This window comes from Pseudoliparis swirei, chromosome 6 (assembly GCF_029220125.1).
Source record: "Pseudoliparis swirei isolate HS2019 ecotype Mariana Trench chromosome 6, NWPU_hadal_v1, whole genome shotgun sequence".
Taxonomy (NCBI): domain Eukaryota; kingdom Metazoa; phylum Chordata; class Actinopteri; order Perciformes; family Liparidae; genus Pseudoliparis; species Pseudoliparis swirei.
The window spans coordinates 11,117,418-11,130,412 of record NC_079393.1 but is presented as its reverse complement, the minus strand read 5'-3'; the positions used below and the strand labels follow the sequence as shown (position 1 = coordinate 11,130,412).

General features: G+C 42.8%; 1 protein-coding gene across 2 annotated transcripts; it reads right to left on the bottom strand.

Moving 5' to 3' along the window:
- Positions 1-33: 33 nt before the first annotated feature.
- kcnc1b (potassium voltage-gated channel, Shaw-related subfamily, member 1b) lies at positions 34-11,519 on the bottom strand. 2 transcript variants are annotated; one of them, XM_056417273.1, is made up of 4 exons: positions 10,944-11,510; positions 7,013-7,928; positions 6,009-6,182; positions 34-1,520 (listed from the first exon to the last, which is right to left on the bottom strand). In XM_056417273.1, the coding sequence occupies exons 1-4, from the start codon at positions 11,508-11,510 to the stop codon at positions 1,417-1,419; spliced, it is 1,761 nt and encodes a 586-aa protein (XP_056273248.1). In that variant the 3' UTR covers positions 34-1,416. The 2 variants fall into 2 exon arrangements, with proteins under 2 accessions (XP_056273248.1, XP_056273249.1); XM_056417274.1 differs by lacking the exon at positions 34-1,520 and adding an exon at positions 4,730-4,869 and having other exon boundaries at positions 10,944-11,519.
- Between the last annotated feature and the right edge of the window lie 1,476 nt (positions 11,520-12,995).

Genomic DNA, 12,995 nt, shown 5'->3' with positions numbered 1-12,995 from the left:
GTCAAAAAGACACAAAAATCCCAAAACAACAAAGCAATCAAAACTGAACACCTTATTGAGATAACTAACCACAAAATGCACGGTGTTCAAAACGCACACTCAAGTCTCGCCCAACGGCACATTGGTTGCCTCTTAGTTGTGTTATTCATTTAACAGAGGCTATTATTGTTATTTACTCCGTCTGACAATGTCCATCACGCCGTCCCCCATTTGTGCTCAGCTCTAATGGCAGATTGTACCTGACTTCACACAGATTTTTGGTTGTTGGCAGTGTGTTTGCAGGTGTTTGGTAAAAAGTTGGTCCCTACTCACTAACTTTTCTACACAAACAATGAAGCTGTACGATGTACACAATGTGCTCTCCTCTATGTTTTTTTTAGGTCTGCTCAATGCTCTCTGTTAGAAGCTGATCCTTATGGGGTCCTTATTGTGTCTGTGCTTTTTAAATACTGAACTGATGCTGTCAATGGCTGGTGATTACTAATGTCAAATGAAATGCAATTCGTCATGCTGGTGAAGCTAAACTCCTGAATGGTTAGAATAATTTGCAGAGGCACTTGTCCAGTATGTGTGTCATGTTTTGGCATTAGTTAGTATTGCATACTACGGCTTTATGCCAATTTGCGTGTGCAGAAAAACAACCCAATTCTACATGACTGACAATTAAAATATACTACATGATAATTATGAATGTCTGAGCTGTGATATGAAGGAATGTATTTTAGATCTAAGCTGTCAATCAAAATGTAGCTGTGAGTATATATCAACGTTCCATGAATGTTGATACATCTACTATTCCTTTCTGAATAGCCCTATATAAGATATGATTGACCAAACAATTATTTACCAATTATTAACGGCACACTTTTACATTTTAATGCCTCATTAATGCAAGGTAAGAGTGGTAAGCATAACCTTTTTTTCATTCTTTTTTTGTGTGGATGTTATCTATTTGATGCCTAAAAACATATCAAAGGAATATTAAAGGCTCACTCGTGCAAAACAGTGCAAGAGTCTACAAAAATGTGACGATGACAGTGCAAAGTTCACGATTGCTTCAACTGTTTCGTCTGGCTGACATGACAAGTGACAGTTTTCTTTTGCTGGGTGATTAAAATCGGAGCAACATTTTTTTTTCTTTCAACAGAAGCAGCACACATATATTTGATGATCACTCAAAAACATTGGTACACGCAACTTTGGCACACAAAAAAAGCATATTTACAGCACTGGCACAAACCAAAAATAGGCACATAAATTACAACACAGTAACTATTGACAGATACTGAGAAACATAAGGCTTGACAACAAAACTTCCTCAGTGCTACATCTATGCTGAGTTTGTGATGTACAGGTTGTCACTGCCACACCCATTCAAAACGACTAAGTAATACACACAACAATGCTCCTGCACTATCAGGTGGGTGATGGGCCTTTATGGGTCATAGTGGTCGGGACACCATGGTTCATAACACAAACTGACTCTGTTGGTTGTCTGCTCCGCTGCTGTCGCTGGGTCTCTATAAACATATAAAAAAAACAATAACAAAAGCAAATTATTACACAAATTATGTATACTGGTGGAAATGATGGCGATGAGGGATACCTCTGCGTGAGGAGAGACATGACACGGGCTTGGAGAGTAAAGAAAATGTGCTCCGTTAGTTCCTCATGGTAAACAACAGGTTTACCATGAACTTCCCATGCGCAGCCAAGGCGTTAGACAACGAGGTTTTGTCTGAGTCACACTCTGAGTCGGTTCATCAACATGCCCAGTCATGCTTCGTTTTACATGTTGATGTACAGTAGTTCGGTCATTGTCATGCGTTTCTATATTTTGTGTCATGCTCTTGCAGTCACTTGTGATTTTTTTTGGTAATGCTCTCTTTGACCCTTGATGAGTGTGTATGCATGTGCTGTTGAATAAAAACGGAGTCTAAATACTCATTGTGTATAAAATTTATTTTCATGCAAGGACTTGTATTTACAGATTTTTTTAATACTTTTCTTTTGCAAAAATGGAAAATACATGCATTTACCTTTCCCATGCTGTGTCGTATTGGACTGTATTTTTTTTCTCACTTGAATTGCATGAGCATATTATTCATCTGCATCTCTTCACATCAAATCTTCACAAGTTTTTTTTTCTTCTTAAATATATAACGTCCATTAATTACCACAATAGACATGACTTGAAATGTAAAACTCTGCTCATTCAGAATAAAAACAAAACTTCGATGTGTTTCTATTAGGGCTGTCAATCGATTAAAAAGAAGTAACTAATTAATCGCACATTTTGAAATTGCGATTAATCGCGATTAATCGCGATTAATTAATTAAAGACAAAACTTCACACAGAGCTGTGTTTTCAAAGAGGCTCCTACATATACAGTGCCAGCGAGGTATTTAATATCGTGGATGATAAATTGTTTCTTGTGAAACATCAGATTAGTAAAAAAAAAGAAGTATATTGAGACCCCATTGGTCCTGTCATCTTTAACATTGAACAGCAGAACCAGTGGCCTTGGTAACTGACTGACATTCACATATGTCACGTTAACCCTCTGGAGGCTGGGCTCATTTTATACATTTTACAAAATAAATTAAATTCACCGTTTAAAGTATTTTGCATGTGACACACCCCCATGTGTTATACATCAAACATTCCAGAACAATCTCAGCTCTGAAATGAGGCTCATTGTCCTCGCGCCGTGTCCTCTGGTTCTCTGACTGACAGGCTGCTAAATGAGCCTAACCTGTGAGGTGGGAGGTCCTTTGTGATTTACTGAGTGTTCATTGGTTGTTTTTTTAATGTTGACAGACAAACGGATTGACAAATCACGGTGAAGGTTTCGTGTGACGAGTTCTTTCCGCGCCGCGTCACCCGACACGTCGCCCTCCGTTCCTCTGTGTATCAGAGGGGGAGACGGGAGGAAGGAGGAGCAGGAGGAAACCCGACTGATTCATCCACGAGTTAAACTGATTTATGCTCCTTATTTTCGCGGAGAAATAATTGTTTTAAAAACGGAAACAGTGTCAAACCGTACTGCCACGGTAAAAAAAAAAAAAACTTGCGTTAATTGCGTTAAAATATTTTAGCGCGTTAACGCGGCCGAATTAATCGCATAGATTAACGCGTTAACGCTGACAGCCCTAGTTTCTATACTGATATCTTCTTCTAGAAATGAACATTTCTGATTGGTCACGTCAAATTTTTTAAAGTGCTCTGAAAATCTTTGCATAATTCTAAGGACACCATCAATACATCTAACAGTAACGTTATTGATGTTTTTAATCATAGACATACGTCATCGTGACGTCTCTGGATATCTTTTGGCTATGGAGAGTTGTCTGGTCCCCGTTGATAATTTGTGCTTTATTATACAAAAACATTCTTGAGATGGGGACTATAAAGTCATTACTTTCAGTTGTCATATAGGGTTAAATTCTAATATGTGTTGGATAGTGCAACAATAATAACCAATTTACTGTGATTACGGTGGTACAAAAGGTGCAAGGTGCACCTTATAAAATAAAGCTTCCGTTACACTGTTAGCACGGTAAAGTGTACCGATGCTACACTGGTACCACTGACGGTACGCCTCCTTTGCATTACTCTCTTTTACTCTGCCTCACCAGGTATGAAGGCACCATTGTTTTATAATTCTTGAGTCTTACCTTAATTTAGGCATCGCAGCAGTTATATAAGTTGCCGCAGACTACAGCTACTGTTTAAAAACTAATAACTACCAGTAAATATATTTCTACAAAAAAATATTTATGCTCATAACAGCATTAGTTGGCTTTTTGAAAGATTGTTCAAGTCAAATCACGCTTTTAGTTTGAGGCAGTCAAATAAATAAATCTATGAATTTGGGGAAAGACAAAGAATGAAGGCTACATAGAATTCTCTGCTCTGACTGAGTCTCTTTTAAAGCTCGGTCAAAATGCACGAAAAAATTACAAAGCTTTAAAAGCTTTTGAAAGAAAATTTGAACAAAATTCTTACAGATACCGCGGTACAGTTAGCTTCTTGTTAGACATAATTTATCATGCAGTTCATGCAAATGAACAAAACAGTTTTAGTTATGTTGACATTAAATGTATTCATCACGAGTATCATAGAAGTTCTCATCCATATTGCATTGGACATTATTATTTTTTTCTACTGGCCTCTCAGATCACACCGAGCCTCGTCTGGATTGCACTTTCAGAATAACGTCTCTACTTTGCAACGTACAAAGCATAAGAGGACTTCCCTTAACAGCTGGCAATGGTATACCTTTTGGATATGTTTCAGAGCCATGTTTTGTTAATGTCCAGCATATTATTTGCAGGGGTTACATCTTGTGAAAGTTTCTTTCACAAAGTTGTAAAAAAGCAGATGAGATCAAAAGTTATTGGCAGAAGAGTGTGTGAGATCAAAAGCAACAGAGCAACAGGCAATGTAGAGTGGAGTTAGCCTGATGTAGAAGTAGAACCGGGCTTTGTCCGCAACTGAGGTGACCCATGCAGAGGGGCGTGTGCCCATGTTTTCTAGTCTAGCATATGATGACACACCCAAGGAGAACACTTGGGCAACGCTTGAGTATTAGACACAGTTACGATACAGTTTTCCAGAGAAATAATTAAAACAAAATGAAGAAAAAAAAGCAAGTGTAAAAGCAAAATTTGACAAGTAAAGTGTGGACTGGCCCTCCAATGGCATTGTGTCTGCTACTCAACCATGCTACATAATGGATGGGATGGGAGAATGTGAGTGCTGCATTAGACAAGGTTGGCTGCAGGGTAGGGCGGACACTGAGGACACTCCAGAGGCATCCCCGCTCATGCCAGACATGCTGTTAAGGCTCCAAGGCTTTTCATAACCTTCAGTTGAAAAACAGAGAACGTTCTGAGTACAGCAGCACTAAACAAATGCCGTGGTTGGTCCTCACCGGTAATACTACACCTGTTGCTTTCTTGTTTTTGTCTCCAAAGAAACAGGTCAACACAGGCTCGAGACAGGTCATTATTCTCCATGCATTGAGTGCATCAGGAGTACAACAGCATGCACCAGGCGGTACTGGAATGGTTTTGGAGTATAACACTACAACACTCTTTGAAAAGGGAGGCACCTCAGGTGGGGAATGGATTCTCAGCTACAGGTAGAATTTCCAACTGCACGCCATTTACTGTTGATGTGCTGGCTCGATCACAGACTAACACGACTTTCTCAGAGGAATGTTTTGCCGATTAATAATAAATAAATCAAATAAACATAAAGGGTTAATTAGAATTGGGCTCTGAATAACATTAATAGCAATATTTGACATAAGCCTTCCTCCATTTGTGTCGTACTCCTTTACCAGACTGATAGCACCCATCAGCAAGACGCTTCATGCACCGTTATGGTCAAGAGCAATGTACTTCTCGTAAGTCAGGATCCTGCATGGTATTTATCATTACAACACACATATATATATATATACATATATATATATATGTATATATATATATATACATATATATATATACTGTGTAGATATACTATACTGTGTATATATATATACATGGTACACAGATAGCACATAAGTACTTTCTGAGGCATGTAAGACAGCACATTCTAGATCATATAAATCTTGAAAATAGCTTTTTTGATCGTAAATATATATGGGTGTTACACTATGCATGGTATCAAAAAAATATATTATGTAGATGTAAATAATTAGTATTGACTTTGAGGTGCTTGTGCTTAGCCTGATCATATGTTAGTGTGACTTGATATATTTACAATTCCCAAAGGGAGGAATGAGGAGGAGCAGCTGCGGTGAGAGTATGTATTAAGAGGTTTGTTGTTGTTGATGAAGTTGATGTTGATGTTTATTTTTGTTTGTGTGTGTGTGTGTGTGTGCCTGTGAAATCTGAGACGTAACACTCAGCAAAGAGGGAAAAGAGAGCGTGTCCTGTCTACGGTCTACAGGGTGTCAGTGTCTTAGGGGCCTGTGATTGGCTGTTACTGTACGTACCCCTCCTCACTCTGGCCCCTGTGTGGTTGGGGCGTTCAGAAGTGGTGACCAGGAAGCAGGGCCGCTCTCCCTCGCTTGGGCTGAAGATTTCCTCCGGAGATGTGGCCTGGTCTATATGAGGGCAATCTTCGTTGGCCAGCGCTGCGTCCGCTGCCTCACCGTTCAACTTGGAATCTTTTGAGAAGACAATTAAGAAAAGACAACATTACCAAAACAATCTTGTTTTTATTTACCAGCATTTTATAGAATGATGTTCTACATTTTAAATGACAAATGTTAGAATGCAGGAGATAAGGCTATTTGTAGCCGGCCCAGGCACACCATCATACTGTTTGTGTATATGTAGTCGACTGTCGGCTATGCAGGTTTTTACTAAACCTAACCAATAAGCTGTGTTGCCTGAATTGAATTAAACTGAAAGTAAAAACTATAAATCATCTAAAAATAATTAAAATAAATTATTCCTCAACTTAGTGTAAAATAGTCTTCTCACGCTTGTTGAACAGCGGTCTCCTGATTGTAAATCCTGAATTAGGGTGTACAGAAAAATGCTGAACTAATATTGTCAAAGTGTTCTTGAGCACACACTATATTAGAGGTCATTTTCTCTTTGCACTAATACCACCAGAGGAATTCAAGAGGAAATCAAGCGACTTCCACATCTACTTACATGTTCTTAACTTTACAAATACATGGTGATTACACTCTCAGGTATTCATAAGAGACAGAGAGGGGGAGGCATCACTGCATTCATAAGTGCAAAATCAATAGCAAGATTACTCACGGTCTTCCTAAATCTCTCTGTTCTAGTAGCCAGAGTAAAACGTGCTTTTCATCACATATTTTATTAATTATATTTGGTGGGAAATTCATTTGTTTAATCTCGTGTCTGAATCATCAGCTGATTGAAGTGTGGGAAGAATGAAACAGCTGAATCGTGATGTGGCTGCTTCAGGGAGGACAGAGAGGTGATGAGACTACAGAGCGTCCGCTTTGGTTCTTACCTTGAAACTTTATCTCGAAAATGTCGTCGTGTGGAATGGGGCTCGGTTGTTGGGAGCAGATGCTTGACTTACAGAAGTTTGGAGAACCAGGTTGCGGTGCCCGCGGGATGTGCCTATTCTTCTTCTTTGGTAGTTTCTGTTTTGCCATAGCCAGAGAGTAATACATTCCAAAGTTGTTGACAATCACAGGGACGGGCATGGCGATGGTCAGCACACCCGCCAGGGCGCACAGGGCTCCGACCAGCATACCGGAGGTCGTCTTAGGGTACATGTCTCCGTAGCCGAGGGTCGTCATGGTTACCACAGCCCACCAGAATCCAATCGGGATGTTCTTGAAATGTGTGTGCTCACTGGCTCGAGGGTCGTTGGGGTTAGCTCCGATCCTTTCGGCGTAGTAGATCATGGTGGCAAAGATGAGGACGCCGAGGGCCAGAAAGATGATGAGGAGCAGGAACTCGTTGGTGCTGGCCCTCAACGTGTGGCCCAGCACCCTCAGGCCCATAAAGTGACGGGTCAGCTTGAAGATACGCAGGATCCGCACGAAGCGGACGACTCGCAGGAAACCCAGCACGTCTTTTGCCGCCTTGGAGGAGAGTCCGCTGAGGCCGACCTCCAGGTAGAAGGGCAGTATGGCCACGAAGTCGATGATGTTCAGGGCGTTCCGAATGAAGTCACATTTATTCGGGCAGAAAGTTATTCGCATTAGAAATTCAAAAGTGAACCACACCACACAAACGCCTTCAATGTAGGTGAGGTAGATCGCAGTCTCGGTCTCCTGGTAGTTGTGCGTCACTGTGACGTTGTCCACAACCTTCACCTCGGTGCGGTTGACAATGGGGTTGAAGGCCTCGTGGGTCTCCAGACAGAAAGTGGTGATGGACACCAGAATAAAGAACAGCGAGGCCAGAGCCACCCACTGAGCGGGAAGTAGATAGAGGGAGCAGAAGAAAGCAGAGAAGGCAGAGAGAAGGCAGAGGGGGGAAAAGGACAGAGAGGATCATGCAATATAATCAAGCTCAACGCCCAGCAGACATTATTAGCAGCATACAATGCAATTTAATCTATTATCAGAGACAGTGACAGTGGCATTGGCACTCCTCCATCTCTGCTCTCTGTGTGTCTTTCCTCTGCTGTATCTCAAGGTCATGGCGTTTTCAAGAGCAAGCTGAATTAGAATTACTTAGAGTCCGCAGCAGCAGGAGGCAGGACATTAACCCACATGGCTAAAATTAGCTGTGGTTCCTCCCTTCAGCACCACTGTCGGGTTTTCTCTACACAGGGTCAGACCATCCAGAGCAGGGGTCAGGAACCTTTTTGACTGGGAGAGCCATAAAAGCCAAATATTTAGACAGAATGACATGCTGCTGGTTAGATACGATCAATAACAGACGTTTAGTTTAATAAAAGAACAAAGACGTCTTTAAGAAAGGGACCTTAAATTACTTCTGCTGTAATCTGGCGCGATAGAGAAAATTACAGGGGGGCGGGCGGAGATTTTAATTTTTTTAACTCAAAATTGTCTGGGAGCCATATGCCGTCACCGGAAGAGCCATATATGGCTCGCGAGCCATAGGTTCCCGACCCCTGATCCAGAGGATCAACCCTCCAATCACAGTGAGCGGAGAGGCTTGCTCAGCGGATGACAAACTTAGATAAGAAACCTATATTTCCCTTAATGGCAATCGTGTACTTTAGCCGTCATTATGTATCGATTAGATGATTCCATTTGATCACATTTAGGCTGTGATATATCTAATGCATGCTACATGGGCGTAACCCATCCAGTAGTCTCTCCTGCGTATTGATTACAGCCCTGTCTTCATGTCAGCCTGCTCTAATAACCCTGTCCTGGTTTACAGTATGTGTTCGCTGCACATTGTATGTTAAAAAAATGCCTTGTATTTATGGGAGTCTGAGGTCAATGGATCAGAATTGCTGGACAAAGATTCAGCCAGTCAGAGCGGATATACATAATCACCCTATGAATCACAAACAATTGGATCAATGGCAGTTTGTGCATGCGTGAAGGGAGGCCGTGGAGTGCTGCATAGACTAATGCACATCCTTGTTAAGTGGGGTGGAGTAGTGAACAGCATCAGGGAGGAGGTTATTGAAGATGGGCGTGTCCGGGTATGAGGACGTCTTACATAGAGTCTGCTGAGCAGAGGAGAGACAGCTCACTGTGTGATAAGGCATACCCGGGATGGAAAACAGGCCCTCATCACAACATCTCATCACTGGCAATTAATGGCATTGTGCTGAGAAAATCACTGCTGCTTATGAATGTCTGCTTCCCATCCATGTTAGTATGACGGTCCGTAGGGAGACTGTGTGTTAGCAACAGCACGCTGACTTCTGTTCAGTCAGCAGGGCGGTCCACTTTGTTCAGAGACGACTCACACCGAGCAAAGGAGACTCACACCACTTTTGATGAAGATGAGGACTCCTCGTCATTTACAGTGTGGCATGTGAATTGCTCTGCACGTTTTTTGTGTGAACTCTTTAAATTCAATGCGTACATTTTAAAGCAATAAGAGACTAAATTACTTCTAAATGGACTTGTGTCGAGCTGGTAGTGTATCTCTTCTGTTGGCGTGAGGAAGAGATGGTGTGTGAGTTTTTGAGGAAGCAATATTTGGTGTTGTATTGGATTGCATAATATTGTTTTTTTGTCCACCCCCTCTACTGTGGGCAAAGAAAATAACAAAGTCCACCCAATAATATAAGTCAACCGCACTGAAAGACCTGAAATAATAATAGATTGGAATCAATAGCAGAGGCTTGATTACCAACCGGGCAGAGACCCTCTGAACATCCACCCTGCAAACTGTGAGACAAACGCTGCATCTTATTAGAACTCCTCTTCCATTAAACGATGCTTCTTTGGGACAGTTATAGGAGCAATGTGGCTTGGAGCGAGGGCGTCAGGCAAAAATGGTTTGCTCTTGTATTGGCCAAATTATCACTGTTACTGGCAAACCACAGGACTACAGCGATATGCAGCGACAAGAGCTTTACACTGACACTGTGAATAGATACTGTAATTAACTCTGAGGCTCACTTCTAATTAATCTTCTCGCCAGTCTGAGTGGAGCTCTGTCAATCTTTGCTCAATCTTAAATGTGGGACACATCCGAGTCATTTTGTGCTCTGGGAAATGCCCCTCGCATGTAGGTTTTAGTTTAAAATGTGACTGTGTGGGTGTGTGTGTGTGGGTACGTGCGTGCGCGTGTTTGTATCTTGGTTAAAACCTCTTTCACGGGTACATGTCAATACTGTTCAGTGCTGGATAACCAATCAGTGTTACAGCTGTTTAACCAGCGGGCGGCACAGTGATCTTTGTGGGGGTTTAATAAAAAAAATCCCATTTGGAAAGGTGCCCACAACTAAAAATGTCACCTCGAGCAGCAACCTAATTTTGGTCTGGAGGTCTGCCACTGAAATGCGGGTGGAGCCAAAGATCTGGTTTCCTAATGTGTATCTGACCTATTAAATCAGAACCAGGCTGCTCTCGTGTCCAAATATCAATCCAGAAACAATTGATAGTCACCATCCCTGTTATCGTCTTTCGGGTGGGAGTACCGGTAGTCATTTGCATGTGAATGATTTTGACAGATGAGATGTTTTTTTGCCCTTCTTAGTCACATCCCTGTGGCGAACCATGGGAGGGCAATGTCATCAAAAGGTCATAACAAATCTTATTTACCCCCTATAGACATCAATCTTTGTTTCACCATCAAGGAAAAGGCAGACACATGCACAACTAAACACTTGTTCATGCATTTTAGATGGTGTTATACCACAAGTTAAACACTTTGGTGGATTTTAAAGCTCAGAATGTGTCTGTGGTAACTCCCAATGAGGCCCCACATTGTGAGTTCAATGAGAACTCAAAACCATGGCAAGCAATGGAGAGTTAAAGGCAACTTACCCTTGCATATTTAGATGAGTAAGGGTCGTCAAACAGAGCCCACACATGCTTCTGCCACCGGCTCCACAAGTTTCCACTCCTGACATTGTGAGTGTCTCCCTGTGCCAGCCTCCTTGTCATTTCATCCACATCATCCTCGGCAGCATGCTCCTGCTCAGCCTCCCCATCGTCGTTCCCCAGGTCTAACAAGCCCCCCCCACTGAAACTATCAAGGGCCTCCTCTGCCTCCCGGTGCTGGCGATAGGTCATCCAGCAGCATGGCTCCACGTCTGTCTCATCAATGCCCCAGAAGCCCAGTTCCTCCTCGTAGAGAGGCCCGCAGACATCAGCCGGGCAGTGCAGTTTACCGGTTCGGTAGTAGTTGAGGATATGTGCAAACACCCCAGGGTGGCGGTCGAAGAAGAACTCCTCGCTCTTGGCATCATAGTCAAAGTGGTTGGGCGCATCGGGCTCGGCCAACCAGGAGAGGCGAGTGCCGGGTATAGTACACAGGGTGCTGCGGTATGTCTGATGTCTGATCCCTCCCACGTTTATCACAATGCGATCCTGGTCGTCGCTCAGGCCCATGGCGTCCCTTAGGCATTTCTCCAATAAGTTCCCTTCATTGCTAAAGTAAGTCTAGGCGCCTCGTGCGGTGATGACACCGAGGAAAACACGGAGGAGGCAGCGCGCGGAACAACCTGTCGTTCCTCACCAACTAAATGAAAGAAAGGGCTGCACTCACGCGCTGGACGCTCTTCTACAGGCTGTCGTGCAACTGGAGAATCGCACAAGCTGCCACAGTCACTGGAGGGTAAACAATCGAAATCTAAAACGAGTGCAGCCAATGACATTACATCAAGTATTGACGTCACTTCGTCTGTAAATCCAAGATGTCGAGATATAAATGACAAACGCCCCCCGTCGGCAGACAACCAGTCCAGCTCATTGGACTCCCGCAAGTTTGAGTAATTGATCCGATCGATCCTGAGCAGGTTTGTGACTTTCACAGCAAGGTGACTGAGGTGGTGCTGAGCGGACAGCTCTTAGACGACTTAGAGGCTCCGCGCGCGCGCCGCCGCCTCCAGACTCACCTCCTTCACGCCGACGCTCAGCTTTCAACCGCCGCGCTTTGTCTCCGCACACAGACGCTCTCCTGCTGGGGGACTTGACCTCTCTTTCACGCGTCGCTGGGGAGAAAACAGCCGCTCTATTTGAAAGGGAGGGCACGGCTGCTTCCTGGGCGGCGTGGGTGAACAAATAAAGAGAGTCGGAGATGAGAGAAGGCGTCAAACCTCCCCAAAAGAGAAGAAAAAACGCCCAAACTGCCTGTTATTCTCAGTGTGGCCGGCTGTGCTCTCAGATCAGATGGAGCATGCCCAGTGGACCGTGCTTTTGTTCAAACACGCGGTCAAATTATCCAATTAAAGCTCTTGAAATAGTCATCGCTGCCCATTTTTTTCTCACTGAACGTCGTCGCTCAGAGATGTATTGGTCAGCGGCTGTGACAGTCAGGGGGGACTCGTCGTCTTCATGCACAGCTGGTTGAAGAAGGTGTGACCCTGGAGCCATGCACGCGCAGTTCCGCCCATATCAAAGAGTCTGATCATATGCCTTCTTATGGCTCATATTTCTTCTTATGGCTCATATTTCTTCTTATGGCTCATATTTCTTCTTATGGCTCATATACCTTCTTATGGCTCATAGTATATATATTATTATTATGGCTCATATTTCTTCTTATGGCTCATATACCTTCTTATGGCTCATAGTTATTATGGCTCATATTTCTTCTTATGTCTTATATATCTTATTATGGCTCATATATTTTCTTATGTCTTATATATCTTATTATGGCTCATATATCTTCTTATGGCTCATCTTGGTATGGTTCATATATCTTATTATGGCTCATATATCTTCTTATGCTCATCTTGGTATGGTTCATATATAATCTTATGGCTCATATATCTTCATGGGCTATGGCTCATATTTCTTCTTATGGCTCATATACCTTCTTATGGCTCATGTGCCTTCTAATAGCTCATATATCTTATAATGGCTCATGTATCT